The 15,639-nt window shown below is 40.8% G+C and overlaps 1 protein-coding gene and 1 long non-coding RNA gene across 16 annotated transcripts in view; one reads left to right on the top strand and one right to left on the bottom strand.

The window, feature by feature from the left end:
• SCUBE1 (signal peptide, CUB domain and EGF like domain containing 1) overlaps nt 1–15,639 on the bottom strand; it is a 308,473-nt gene that overhangs the window by 49,914 nt on the left and 242,920 nt on the right. For all 15 annotated transcript variants that reach the window (XM_039547805.1, XM_039547812.1, XM_039547728.1 and 12 more), the window contains 2 exons: nt 9,129–9,245; nt 2,138–2,260 (listed from right to left, as the gene is read on the bottom strand). In XM_039547805.1, coding sequence (XP_039403739.1) covers nt 2,138–2,260; nt 9,129–9,245 — 240 coding nt within the window. The remainder of the gene's footprint in view (nt 1–2,137; nt 2,261–9,128; nt 9,246–15,639) is intronic.
• LOC120409559 lies at nt 7,147–14,723 on the top strand. The gene is made up of 3 exons (XR_005601335.1): nt 7,147–7,192; nt 14,461–14,550; nt 14,710–14,723. It is a non-coding gene; the product is annotated as an uncharacterized LOC120409559 (long non-coding RNA).

The raw sequence follows: 15,639 nt of genomic DNA, 5'->3' as shown, positions 1-15,639 counted from the left end.
TGTTTTATTTTCAGGCTTCCAACAAGGCATCACAATGAATGAAGAAAAATGTATGACTATGAAAATATTCTTAACAGAGCCTTTTATTGTGGGAACAATTTTTTTTAATAGAATGAGGGGGAATACAATACAATACGTTATTGGTGTAATTATATACTAGATCTCAAAAGATTATCATTCCTGTTGTTAGCTTATGGCTCATTTCTGAGGACTAGTTTGTACACTGGCAGGGTGACAATCTAGATGGCCTAGAAAGAATTTTCCATCTCTAGTTCCTATAACAATACTTAGCTCGAATACAGCACTTTTCTTCCATAGATCAGAAAGAACTTTACAAAGAAAAGTGGGGAAATTGAGGCACAGAATGGCGTGGTGACTTGGCTGTGATCACAGAGAAAGCCAGGGGAAAAGCTGGAAACAGAACACAATCCCCTCATTTCCAGCCCAGTGTTTTATCCACGTCACCAAACTGCCTTCCCTATATAGATGGGTATATTCTATTAAGTAAACTTCCTTATCTATTGTTCTATCTGGCTATCAATACATGCTTGGCAATTACATTAATTCCTAGCTGTTTTAAATCTAAACACAGGTTTAGGTTAAATGATTTCTAAAATGTCAGCACCATCATTTAAAAAAATAGAATTCATATGAAATTGGCAGAAGGGGGCAGACAAATCATATCTGTTTTGTATGATAGGGAAATATTGTGGAATATCAACATGACTTCACTTTGTTATTCTTCAATGTTTTTATTAGCTATCCATCTCTGTGCCTTTTCCTTAGGCATTTCCTGTCTTACAAGGCAGTTGAGTCACTGTACTTGAAGCATGGTGTCATTTCATGCATCAGCTATTGAACTCATATTACGCTTTATTTTAGCCAAAAGGCCAAGGAGCAGTCAGACTGCTAGGAAGAATCTTTATTTTCAGAGGTTTCTAGGCTGGCCTTAAAGATCCACTCTGGAATGGAAATGGGAAGACAAGATCTGAGTGCAGGAGTGATGTTTGGCCATATCCTGCAAACATGAATGGATGGGAGTAGTCTCGTAGGGAGATTACTCAGATAAAGTTACACACATGCATAAGTATTTGTAGTTTGTGCCTTGGTGTGTGTATGTAAATTCTTCTCCTCACAAAGTCTGCTCTGTTATTTTAAATAATAATAAAAAGTATAACAAAACAAAACAGCCTCAAATGCCAGGCCCGTGTCTATAATAATAAATGTACCAATCTCCTAGAACTGGAAGGTCATTGAGTCCAGCCCCCTGCCTTCACTAGCAGGACTAATTTTTGCCACAGATCCCTAAGTGGCCCCCTCAAGGATTGAACTCACAACCCTTGGTTTAGCAGGCCAATCCTCAAACCACTGAGCTATCCCTCCCCCCATCTCTATAGCTTGTGCCCTCAGGCATTCATGGTCAACCTTTTCTTGGCGAGACTTCCCCTGGGAACAAGAAGAAGTTCAGGCTATGCGTCCATTCCATCATTGACCTCTGCTAATTAATGCTTATTAGTGTTAGCGGTGGTTGCCATTTTTGTGATGTGGACATGTCCTTTAGAAACTGATAGGACACCATCAATTGATATCACAAAGGCCACCACAGAGCCTTAAATAAATACAACCTTGAGGGTTACAATGTGCTGCTGTTTTAAACACATGGCAGACCCTGTGGTCCTCACCAGGCCAGAACACTGACTGGAGTAAGTGGGTGTTTTGCCTGAATGAGGAGTGCAGGATCAGGCCCCAAACACAGTTATCAGAAGGTGCTCAGGTAAAAAAGAGTTTTACCGTTGTTAATGATAGGTTAACCTAACGCCACACCCACCCACTTCAGAAATATGTAAATCAAATGAAAATATGTTTCAGAGATATGCCAGAAGACATTGTCCCAGCACAGCAGCTTCTGTTGTGTTTAAAATTAGACCCATAATGCTACAAAGCACAAGAAAAAGACGTGGCTGTGGCTGTAATAGAGGTTTAACCATGAAGTACCTGACTACACACACTGAGTGTCACAGACTCCAATGTGGTCCATCAAAAATAGGTTTCTATTTCTGACCTTTCCAAGTTACTGTACCCAAGTGGAAAACAGGCATGATGCAATCACACATGAAAGTAAAAGTTACTCACTTACCAACACAGTCCTTTTTATTCCAGTGAAGCTTCTTTCCAGGTGGACAGACACACTCATAGCTCCCCATTGTATTAATGCACCCATGGTCGCAGCTACCGTTGTTGATGCTACATTCATCAACATCTGAAAATATATTTAAACAGATCAGTATAGTACTATACACTATGTAACACCACACATATATTGTGTACTAAAAACATACTGTGCATAAGCCCGTACATCTCTATTATACATATCATATAGAGAATTCATATAATTATATATAAATATGTATAATGAAGACAGCAAAACATTTTAATGCACAGAATATCTGAGTATCCTTATACAAACACTCACACAGCCCCTAATCCTGCAAAGACTTATGCACGTGCTTAAATTTACTTACTATAACTGGTCACACTAAAATTCATGGAATTACTCACAATACATAAAGCAGATGTGTAACTCACTGCAGGATTGGAACCATAATGCATATTGTATAACACTGACAACTTCAAAGCAGTACATCTCTGTGAGATTTAATCATTTTGACTTATCAGAAAGATACATTATTCATAATGTAAGTTGTATAATAGAGAGGAACAGAACATATGTTTTAAAGGATGGATTATGATTAAGGGAGAAAATACATATTTGATGGGAATGGGTATATTAAGCATAATTTGTTTAGTCTACTACTCAGATGGAACTAATGAAAAGAAGGAGTCTTGTTATAGCCAGGCAAAGCAATTACCAAAAATGTGTCAACTGATATTCCAGTTAAAGGCTTTAAACTTTAGAAATATTTGTTCAGAATTAAGCATTACTTGTTTAATTTACTCAATCAGCATTTATGTAATATTTCATTTATATCCTGGAATAATACACAGTAAAAATATTCAGTGCTGTTGCAGCCATTGCCTGTATGAGCTTGAAAAGAGACCCAGCTTTGAAATTAATTCAGGGATCATAATGTATGGTTGTTCCTAGACAGAAAAGTAAGTTTGGTTTTGGCCAGTATAAACCCATTATTCTGCAGTCATAAAGTAGTTAACAGTATATTCAGTGCTGTGTTGCCTACTCTCATGATTTTATTGCAAGTCTTGTGCTATCTGGTGTTTTTCTTCAATCCCCAGATGCTGGAATCAAGAGACTGCATGAAAATCTTAGCTTTCATATTTTTTAAAGAGTAAAATTTCTAACTTCCATGGTTGTAAAGAAAAGCTGGGAAATATGAAGCAACTATACCATAGAGGCTCAGAAAAAAAACCAACACGGTCTGGATGAAAGATCAGGAGATTTTTCTAAATTAATAATTTCATGATTTTTTAGGGCCTGGTTTAAGATTTTTGAATGTTTGGGGTTGGCAATACTGAAAAGTGAAATGCCAGCTCCCTGTCTGCCTGGAAGGTTCTTGTCAGTTTCACTTTTTGCAGGTAAAACTGAGAAAAGCTTTCCTGGAGGGCTGTGGAGGCTAAACACCCTGACTCTCTGCTTCTTCCCAGCTTCAGGAGCTGGAGAGGCAAGAGAGATCTGGAGTGATCTGACTCACCCATGAAGCACTGGTTTTCTGCCTTTCTGGCCCTGAAACTGGGGGAAGGGGTGGATGAGGAGGCTGGGCATCCCAGTTCTCTGCATCTCTATACTGGAACAGGAAGGTTCTTGTCAATTTCCTTTGTGAAATTGACAAGATCCTTTCAGGTCAGAAGCTGGGAAGTTGAAAAATTCTGTTTTGGTTCTCCTGAAGTGGAATTTCTCTCAAAACCCTTCTAATGAAAAATTTGGGATGAACAATTTTTCAAAAACATGATTTTTTTTTTTGTGGGAAAGGATTTTTATGTTCTGGCCAGCTCTAAAAATGATGCCTGGTTTCAAAGGTGCTGGATACTTGTAGCTTTTGTTGACTTCTATAGGCCTACTTGCATGAGTAATTACATATTTTGAGGAGGGTTTGCACAGTCAGGCAGTGTCAGACTAAGGGTTATGAAAAATATACACTTTAAGTACAGATGGCCTTTACTGTAACATGTGCGTCTAGCAGAGCTCCAGTAAGAGCAGTAAGAATTGTGCATGCAGCTGGAAGGGAGGAGGGATAGCTCAGCAGTTTGAGCAGTGGCCTGCTAAACCCAGGGTTGTGAGTTCAGTCCTTGAGGGGGCCATTTAGGGAACTGAGGTAAAAATCTGTCTGGGGATTAGCCCTGCTTTGAGCAGGGAGTTGAACTAGATGACCTCCTGAGGTCCCTTCCAACCCTGATATTCTATGCTATGGCCCATAATACAGGCACTCCCTTTCATTATTAGATACTACTAAAGAGAGAGAGAGAAAAAATAAGACTGAACTAGTTTGGACAAATAGAATCCTGCCAATTCCCTGCCTCAGATAATACAAATTAAAAAGTTTATTAAGAACCAAACTTGAACTAAACCTTTTTGAGGGTTCTGAAATACTTCCCCCCAGTTGTCTGAACTCTGTGCCACATGGACAATACTCACCACCATGATTTATTTATTCTATCATAAATATACTTCTCCAGGAACAGATTAAAACTAATGACATAGGTCTGAACAGCAAAGGTCAGTTCCAGATCAGGATCTGAACAAGGGTAGATTCAGATCTGAGATTCTGGTTCTGCCCATTATGGAAATAAGGCCAGCCATGATATTTGGATCTGAATTCAGTCTTGCCCAAAGTTTATGGGTATTTGGATCTAGGGTTTGGGTCATGACCCATCTCTTATTTAAAAAAAAAACAACTGGGGCCTCTTTCAGCCAAAACTTTGGAGTCTCCAAAAAATAAGCATCTCCTCTTCACTCCCTAACTGGCATAGATCCTCACAGCCCTCAAATCTGATCTTGCTTCTACAACTCCTCTAAAATGAATTCTTCTTCCTAGTTCCTCCACCCAGATGAACTCCTTGTACTTCTCTCACCCAGTTCCTGGATATTTTTGCAATCTCATTAATTCACTGCATGCACATGCTTTCTCCTCCTAGAGAAGTAAGACATGGATATCATAAGTGGAGGTCTCAGTTTAACCTCACAAAAACTGGGGAATTCAGAATTCAGACAAAAACAGTGGGTCAAATTCTGCCTCGGTTACTCCTGTATATGTCAGCTTCAAATTGAGTTGTATGATCATTTAATCAATTTAATTGCCCCATTATCCCTTAGCAGTGACAGACCTTGCTAGTAATATGTAGGGGGAAATCTTACATACAGTATTCATGTACACCAGAATGGTGAACTCTTAGAGCCAGATTCTGCTCTCAGTAACTCCACTGAACTAAATTAACTTATTCTGCTTTTATGCTGATCAGCGTGTGACTGAGAACAGAATCTGGCTCTGAACACTTTGCTTTTGTGGGTTTAAAATTAGACCCTTAAGATTATCTGAATATACTTTTGTTTATAGCTTAATACACATTTACTCAGATTATACTTTGCATAAATTCAGGGTACTCTGGCAAAACCACCAAACTCTACTTTTACCAAACAAAACTTATTAGTTTTAAAGTAAAAAGAATGAATGGAAAATTCCTTTTGAACCTCAGTCTTTTCTAACTTTAATTTAGATTTAAGGCTGTAGGATGGAACAAATGGACTCTCATATATTGTGTGTTTACACTGTATTTTTATAATGCTGATCTGATTAGTTAAAAGCATTGTTCAGACTAAATACACTTAACATGTTCCACAAGAAAAACTATTGTTTTCCTTTGACCAGTATTTTTAAATGTTCAGGTAGGAGACCACAGAAATGCCTCAGAGTATGTCTATGTTGCAATTAAAAACCCGCAGCTGGCTTGTGACAGCCGACTTGGGTTCATGGGGCTTGGGCTGCGGGGCTGTTTAATTGCAGCTCCGGGCTTGGGTGGGAGCCCAGCTCTAGGACCCTGTGAAGTGGGAGGGTACCAGAGCTCAGGCTCCAGCCCAAGCCAGAAAATCTACACTGCAATTAAACAGCCCCGCAGCCTGAGACCCATGAGCCCGAGTCGGCTGGCACAAGTCAGCTGTGGGTGTCTAACTGCAGTGTAGATGTACCCTCAGACTGATAGCCAGTGTAGTGGCAAAAGGTTGTGTATTGTGATACTGCTGCTGCGCAGTGGACTTAAATTCAAAAGTGGGCATGAAATTCTCCTTTCCTGACCATGCTGAGGTTGTGCCTATAGCAAAGTTTATACAGTACATGCTATGTGAGGAAAAATGGCCACACGGCTATGATGCTGTCAAAACACCTTGTCACATGATTTGCCAAACACCACTAGATATTCCATACCCTGATCCAAATTACCAGCAGTTATGAATTATGTCTGAGAGATAGGTGTGTTTCATTAAGCATAGGACTGGGAACGAGTACACCTGATTTCTAGTCCTGACTCAGCAAACCTTTAGCAAGTCACACAAGCTATATGCCTCAGTTTCCCCATTTATAAAATGGGGATTCTACTAACTTTTCTAACTGGAAGAGGAGGATTAATTAGATAATGTACATAAAATGATTTGAATGTGGACAATATTTTGTAAGTGCTATGCATTAATAGCTAGGGGCAAAGGCCCAGATTTAAATTAACCAACTAATTAAGAATATATTGAAGGCAGGCTGATATAAATGATGTGTTTTTATTTATTTAAAAACAACAGAACTATTATATGTAATTATGTCAGTAAGAATACCATCCCTCTCCTATGCCTTTGTGTGTTGCTTGTCAGCTGAGGTCCTGATCCTGCAAATACATGCATGATTCCCATCACAGGTTAAGAAGGGTTAAAGGCCAGTGAGTCATATTTATTACATCTGTGCTGCAATTAATTAGTTGCAAGGGCAGGACTAAGACGGGTCAGGTGACACTTGGGCCTTATAAAAGGCAGAGAGAGCTCACAGGGATGAGAAAGGCTCCTGTGAAGGGTCTAGAGCTAGGGGCTGCTCTGCAGGAGCCCAGAAGTTCAGGAAGATTCATTCTGAGGGAGCCCGTGCTCAGTACCGGAGCAGGGGAGAAGACTCCACAGTAATCCCAGAAAGGGGAGAGGGAACAGAATGCAGAAGATGGGCTGATCTGCAGGGACTTTGGATGTTAGGTAGACTTTTATGTTACACAGAACTAGATGCTTCTCAGCTGGAGGGCTGTGTCATCCACAAAGTCAAATGGTCTTCAGGGGCTGGCTAGGGCGAGGACCCCTGCCAGAAGAAGCTCTGATGATAGAGGACACTTACAGCAGTGAACATAATTGCTTACAGCAACTTTACCATTGTGGAAGCAATCTGAAGTGTTGTTCTAGCCATGCTGGTCCCAGGATATTAGCGAGACAAGGCACAGGCGTAGTTTGACTGCTATATTGCAGGGGGAGGAGGGCAAAGTGCACCTGCACACTCACACGCACACATGTGTATGCTGAAGGCAGTTCTCTCTCTCCCCGCCTGCAGTTGTGCTGGGGGGAACAAGCTGGCTTAACAGGGGAGCCCGAGCTGCCGCTGGTGGCCTCTGGGGCACCGGCTCTGCAGCGATGTCACTGCTCTGGTGCTGCTGCAGCTGCCTCCCTGCTGGGGCTGTGGCTGTTACTACTGACGAGAGGACGTCACATGCCGGGCTCCTGCTTCCCCCTGCCCATTCCCGTATCCCCTTTTCTTTCCCATCCCATCCCCCTTCCTGTCCCCACTGTCCCCTGACCCATCCCACTGTCTACCCCTTTCCCCCAGTCCATATATGCTCCCCCCCACCCCCGTTGTACAGGAAACAGGCAGGCACTAGGACTCAGGAGGCGGCGTCCAGCTGCCGAGGCAGCGGCCCAGAGCACAGGAGAAAAGCTGCCCCATCCTGCTCCCTGTGAGCCAAAACATGCTGGGGCAGGGGGAGAGGTGCAGTGTGGGAATGACAGAGCCCCCTTCCCAGGCAGGCTGAGCAGAACAAGCCCTGAAGGGCAGCTTGGCGCTCACAGAAATGGGACAGGGAAAATGGTACATGATTCCCTGTGATACCCTCCCCACACCTCATCTCTGTGTGTGGGAGCAATATCCCACATCCCACCCAAACTAGGCCCATGGAGACAAGGTGGGTGAGGTAATATTTTTTACTGGACTAATTTCTGTTGTGAAAGAGACAAGCTTTTAAGCTACACAGAGAAGACTTGAAGAAGAGCTCTGTGTAAACTCTATAGCAGGGGTCGGCAACCTTTCAGAAGTGATGTGCTGAGTGTTCATTTATTCACTCTAATTTAAGGTTTCGCGTGCCAGTCATACATTTTAATGTTTTTAGAAGGTCTCTTTCTATAAGTCTATAATATAGAACTAAACTATTGTTGTATGTAAAGTAAATAAGGTTTTTAAATGTTTAAGAAGCTTCATTTAAAATTAAATTAAAATGCAGAGCCCCCCGGCCTGGTGGGCAGGACCTGGGCAGTGTGATTGCCACTGAAAATCAGCTCGCGTGTCAGCTTCGGCATGCGTGCTATAGGTTGCCTATCCTTGCTCTAAAGCTCATCTCTTTCACCAACAGAAGCTGGTCCAATAAAAGATATCACCTCACCCTCCTTTTCTCTTTTACGTGGAAGCTAGTCATGTGTGCAAATGGTTGCAGGGTCAGGGCTTCTGGCTGCAAGTTCTTCAAGGAGGGGACAATGTTTTCCTGTGTGCTTGCACAATGCGGCACACAATGGTGTCACAGTCCTGCACTGTGATCCTGGGGGGATGACTGTTGTGTTCATGTGGAGGCTCATTGACATTAGTGAGGCTCCATGGAGATGAAGCAGTCAGCTTGCATGGAAAATGATGGAGGATCATGGTCTAAATTGGGGCCTTTGGATGCTACAGCAACAGAAATGATGGATGGTCATTTTTCCTGTTACACTCTTCTCCCAGGAATATCTAGGCAGATTTGAGGTTCCATATTTTTGGTCATACCTGGCTAGGTTTATTTAGCTTTAATCTGATGTCTACAGACTTAGCAAGGCAAATATCCGTGGCTCAGTAGATGGTTACAGAAAACAAAAATAAATACATTAAAATCAGTCTCCAAACCTCCACAGTGTGTCATGCCGTACAAGGTGTAGCCTTTGTGACAGAGACATTCGAAACTTCCTGGGTAGTTGATGCAGGTATGGTCACAAGTCCTTTCGAATGAGCACTCATCTATATCTGAATTCAGAGCAAATATTTTTTAAAAGTCAGAATGCAGTTATTTCAGATGGACGGAATTTAATTCTCTCAGTCACAGCAACAACATTATTAATAAATGGCCTGAGGCATTACAAAGTAAGATCTGAATCAAATTATAAGCTTAGTTTTCCTACAGTTTTAGAAAGAGAGGATTCAAGGTACAGGGAGGAAGGAAGGAAAGAACTTTGTAGAATAAAGCAGTATGGTTGCAATATACATTTTTCCCACTAGGTGACACCATTTAACCTCTGATAGCATATCAAACCTCACAAACATGAAATGCGTATTCAGATTGTCTCTTCCATTCTTAATTCTTATGAGGGTAATTAACAGCATTGCATGACATTTCTGCTCCATCACAGGGCACACAACAATCAATAAGGAGCACTAGCCATGATTTTTTTTAAACAATGCTGAACTGAGCAAAATAAAGATACACTGAATAGAAAGTACCACAGAACAGATATTATGTTATAGACATTTTAAACAGCAACATATGCAGGATGGCAGCAATTTTTAGAGAGTGAATTTCTGTAGCAAATCTATCACCTGGAGTCCTGTTTTTTTCCTAAAATCCTGTTTAGAGGAATTCCTTAGGAATGTTTTTTAAGTTAAAAGGTCAGTTCAAACAAGCACATTTTATTAAAGGTTTTAATTTAAATGAAAGAAAAATAGCATTCCTCCAATGTGTTGAAATGTATAGGAATTGGGTGGTGTCTTTTTAAATAGTTTGCGAGCCCGCTGGTGGTCCTCACTGGGTTCTGTGTTTTAGAAACCAGCCAGAGCAGCAGTGTACATATATGTTATTAGGCCTTGTATGTTTTGTCTATTTAGGAAACAGTAAACACCCAAGAATATTAGTGAGCTCAAAAACTTGTATGGGGATACTACCCAATGCCTATGCACTATAAATGTTTATATATTTTGATGTGTAATGGACAGTTCTAGGCCTGCTCTTGCTAACACTCATTCAAGGGCTTATACACAAGGCATGCAAATATGCCCATTGAAATTAGGCACTTATGTAACTATTTACAGGGTCAGGGTTTCATGACTGTTTATGACCCAGTTTCTAATGCTATAAAAATATATATATTTCATGTGATATTTATACAGCTCTTTCAATGTGTTGAACATATACATGCAGAGATAATGCACAGAAAAATTAAATGAACAAAATAAAAAGTATCCATACAGGTAAATACATAATATAAAGTGAAATACACTTGAGACATAAGAAGACCTGAAATCCTCATTTGTGTGTGTGTGTGTCACACTCTCTCCATACAATCAAACTAAAAATGGTGATCCTTCATTTTTTGTTATGAGTTTTCCTGTTTGATTTTTTCCTGTGTTTGCTTTCTAAAATTATTTTCTTGGGGTTATATTTGTAGTTTTGGAAATATTTAATGATTTGAATATATTTTAAAAATTGTAAACTGTTTCCCCTAAATAAATAATAAATTTATAAGTGAATGTGGAAGCCACCACTAAAGCTGAAGTTTAAAATAATTCAAATTCAGAAGAAGACAAATAGTGCATTTTAGTTTCATTCATGTATGGTACCCCTGGAAATTCACAAGGACCATTCATTGTTGGCCTCTGACTTACTTTGGAGATCTCTTTTTAAAGACAAAACCACACCAAACAAAAACCCTTCATATTCCTCAGTAATGGCCCAATCCTGCACCGTTTATGCCATTAACATAAATGATTGCAGGGTTAAGCCCTAAACTCTTTGACAGTAACAAGGATTTATACCACTTCTTGACTCCGAAAGCAACAATTTGCTTACAACAAAAATATGCTCTCTCAGAATGGGTCAATGGTTTCTATTGAATGAAATATCATATCTACTATAGGCTAATAGAGATGTTAAATATTTTTATTATAACACAAATATATTTTAAAAAGGCAATTTACCCATTTAAATTCAGTACCATGCCTCCTGCTATTCTTCTAATAAATCCTGCTTTTCTCTTTCTGTAGCTGATTGGGATTGGAAATCCTCTAAGCAGATTTCTCCCTATTTTAAGTATAACCCTTTTGGCATTGTCTCATTACTTGACATGGTGGGATGTCCCCATGCTAGGTTATGCCCAAGGCTTTGAGTTTTCTGCAACTCCTTGACTACAGAATCACCAGTCTCCTGTGGAATTCAACACTGGCCATAGAAAAGGGAAAATATTCACCACTTACTCTGCACTAAAGGAAGCTGGCTGCATGTTAAAGTCAGGATAGTAGAATCTGTTTTCAGCATCTCTTTTAGACTTTGATACCAGTGGGGGGATATGACTGCTGACTCCCTGAAACCCTTCAATACCTTAGCATTGTTGCACAAATCCATGCCCACTTCTTCTCTAGAAGGATGTGCTTAACCTGCATTAACTCCGATAGGAATGAAACATGCACATCCCAACAGTGATTGAAAAATACCCTTTAATTGTGGCAGTGACATCTAGTGGATAGAGTACTGGACTGGGACTCGGGTGACGTGGGTTCTATTCCCAGTTATGCCATGGGCCTATTGGGTGACTTTGGGCAAGTCACACCATTTCTCTGTTTCTCAGTTCCCCATCTGTAAAACGGGGATAATGATATTGTCTCCTTTGTTAAAAGCTTTGAGATCTAGCGCTACATAAGAGATATATTGGTTGCTAGCTACAGTGATTGAATTGAGCTGCCTCTGGGAAGAGGGCCCAGTTTCATCAAAAGAGCTCAAGCCTTGGCAAAATACTGACACAGGTTAGTATGCTGTAGGCAGTTGAGCTCTCATGGATATGGGACAATCAGTGCTCCACATTTTGTACCAGAGCAGGGGAAACTGAACAAACAGGCCAGGCAGGATGGGAGCAAGGTTCTCACCCCCACAGAAGGGAGAGATGAGATGGGCCCTGCCCTCCCCTCTCAACCAACTCTGGGGGAGGGGCAGATAGTGGAGATGTCAGAGGAGTGGTCAATACTGTGAGCAAGGGAGAAAGTAAATTTATTCTCTAAAAAGCATTTAAATTTTATCTAGCTATAAAAAGCTGAGGACCGCACTGGCAGCAGCATCACTGTGGGGCACTTTGGTTGAGATACATGCTGAATTTTGTTTAAAATTGGACTCATTATTTATGGCTGCCTCGCTTGCTATAACATTGCAACACAGGGCGTGTGCGCTAGAGATGGGAAAACCAGCAGGGCCAGCATTTCAAAACTGGCTTTCTAAATTGCACTTCCACGTGTGTGCAAGCCAACTGGGAAGCTGCTTGCATGAGGGTATCACAACAACATGCAGTTATATGACTGGGGAGCATGATGGGAATGTGCTTAACTTCACAGATACAGTTTAGTCAGCCATTTGGGGGAAAGCTGACTCTCGAGCTTCTTGGTTCTTTAGTGCCTTCCTTTTATTGGATTGTTGGGACATGCTATCCAGGGATGACAGGGCCTTTCCAGTCATCTCCAGAATGCTTGCCAATGATTGCTTGCTAATGGCTTGTCTGAGGGTGGAGAAGACCCAAGGATGCTTTCACTTTATTCTTAAACATCTGTATTAATCACCTTTTTTATGTTAGCAAGGAGATGGCTTAGTGTATCACACCTGCCTTTCACCTTGAGCCCTAGAGATTAAATCCTGCTTAGCTTACAATAGACAATGAATTTGGGCATCTTATCTTGCTCTGTTTTGTACAAAAATCACTGCACAATTTGTCACAGCTCATACTGGGAGCCCAAGACTAGAATAGCAGTGGTGCTGCAGGTTGAGACTAAGGTGCATCAGCATTTGACGGTACTTTGTGTATCTCTAACCAGCGCTAGTAGCCTATCATCTTCATGAACAATGAATTTCCCCATATGAAATAATGTCCTGCTTAACTCTAAGTGGATTGCACACAATTTCTGTAGGCACTGAGGGTAGCCCAGCAAACTTGGTGGGGAAACTTTAGTATCATCTATCTTTATATTTGTTGCCTCTGACCTGATTTTCTAAACATGAAAGCTCCATTCCATAAATGCTTTGTATTTTATTTTTTAAAATATTGTTCTGGCTTTTGATCATGTCATAGGCTGATTTATGAATACACTTTAATTCAGACCAGCAAAATACTCACTGTCAGGCATTTATACCACACTCATCATCACTGTGGGATGCGTGAGTGCCTATTTTTAGGGAATTATAAGAGACAGCTTCATAAATTGGAGAGAGTTCAAAGAAGAGCCATAAGAATGATCAAAGGATTAGAAAACCTGCCTTATAGCTCAAAGAGCTCATGTTATATAGCTTAACAAAGAGACGGTTAAGGGGTAACTTGATTGCAGTCTATAAGTACCTACAGGAGAAACAAATATTTACTGATGGGCTCTTCAGTCCAGCAGAGAAAAGTATAACTTCATCCAATGGCTGAAAGTTGAAGCAAGACAAATTCAGACGGGAAATAAGGCGTACATTTTTAACAGCGAGAGCAATTAACCACTGGAACAACTTACAAGGATCAGTGGATTCCCCATCACTGACAATTTTTAAATGAAGTTTGGCTGTTTTTCTAAAAGATCTGTCCTAGGAATTATTTTGGGCAAATTCTGTGGCCTGTGTTATACAGGAGGTGAGACTAGATGATCACAATGGTCCATTCTGGTCTTGGAATCTATGAGCTGATTCTTTGAAACTAATCAGGACTATGGGGCTAAATTCACCCCTGCTGGCACAGGGCTGGTTCCCCACCACTGCCCTTGCTTCAGGGGATATACCAAGGAAGCCCCATTGGCGGAGGTGATTCAGTGAATGTGCTGTTTAAATGCACTCCCTGGCCAAGCAAGCTCTGGCTGAAGCCACACTTGCTGGTAGGGTGACCAGACAACAAGTGTGAAAAAATCGGGACGGGGGTGGGGGGTAATAAGAGTCTATATAAGAAAAACACCCAAAAATCGGGACTGTCCCTATAAAATTGGGACATCTGGTCACTCTACTTGCTGGAGCTCTATTAGCTGGCTGTGGGTCCCATAGTGAAGAGGGGGGCAGTGTGTAGCCTTGCACTGCTGCAAGACTCCCCACCTCCAGTCAAAATGTCCATCATCAGGTGCCTGCACCATGGCTGGTCTGACCTCAGGCTGAGTGTAGTCCATGATCTCTAGCATTCCACACTGCAGCCCTTGAGGCAAGTATCCAAACCTTGTAACAGCCTTGCATTCCTTTCCTTTCGCCCATAAGGGATTCATTTCCTAAGTGGTTGTACAGTGCGTTTATACAGGAGCAGGATTTCACAAGTTTGTGTGGAAATCTGATTATTGCCAATAACAGGTATGTTTTATAATTATTTCTCTAGCTCTTTCTCTGGTCGTTTTATTTCAACTTGGCCTTTGTGTTTTTTTAAGATTGTTTTTGTAATGATCTTTGATTTTTGTAATGCTTACATGTACTAAAGGACCTTTTAAACGATCTTTATTTTCCTGAATTTAGTGCTTGTAAATAGGGGCCAGGTTGACAGTACTGGAAAGTGAAGTCCTTCATTTATTGCCACAAAAAACCCTTCCATTTATTGCCGGAAGAAGAGTTACTGCCTGGGCAGAAGTAGTTTCCTGGAGCTTCCTCATACAGCTGAGCCTCAGTGCTAACCTGAAGGAACCACTTCTAGGACTGAGAGAGTACCTCATTTTCCATGGTCATCCAGTCCTTGGCCCTTCTGCTGAGGCTGTGGGTTTCCAATTACAGTAGCACTAATTGTGCTCGTGGTTTTTGTGATGTGGACACTTGCTCACTTGTGGACTGAGAGCACAGGGCACTGAGAACCCATCAGAGAGTAATGATTTTTGGCCAGTCCAAAACTGAGCTGGATTCATACCAGGATCTTAGAAATGAAAGACTTCTTTCTGTATTGCACTACCAGTCCCTCAACTCAGTGCTCTGCATTCAATTAATCAGAACAGATTCTGTTAAATGCAAAACAAGACATTTTAAATAGCATTGGGCTTGTGAGACAGATAAATGTTAAAATCTAAAGAAATCTAAATTCAGATAAAAATCTAAACATTCAGAGATAAGGGTGAGAAACAACACTGGATTTTCAGATGATTTTGTGAACATGCAAATTGATGTGGAAACACTAGTAACTGCTTCTTAACTGCATTTACCTATGCAAAACTCATTTGGACAGAGACATATGCGTGATTTTGCTGAATCCAGCTGGGGATGTGGCTGTAGAATGGAACCAATTTAGTGCCCAATCCATGCAGACATTTAAAAGAAAATCTAAAAAAAATATGGATTTATTTCTCTTATTTTATTTCCTATTATTTTATTTTATAATACTGTATGCTGGAGGTTGGGTGAAACCTCACTGAAGCTAGTGGGCATTACAGCTACCCCTCATTCAAGATTAATATAAAAAGC

Source organism: Mauremys reevesii, linkage group 1, assembly GCF_016161935.1.
Source record: "Mauremys reevesii isolate NIE-2019 linkage group 1, ASM1616193v1, whole genome shotgun sequence".
NCBI lineage: Eukaryota > Metazoa > Chordata > Testudines > Geoemydidae > Mauremys > Mauremys reevesii.
Note: the sequence above shows the minus strand (reverse complement) of the source record. Positions and strands in the feature narration are given on the sequence as shown.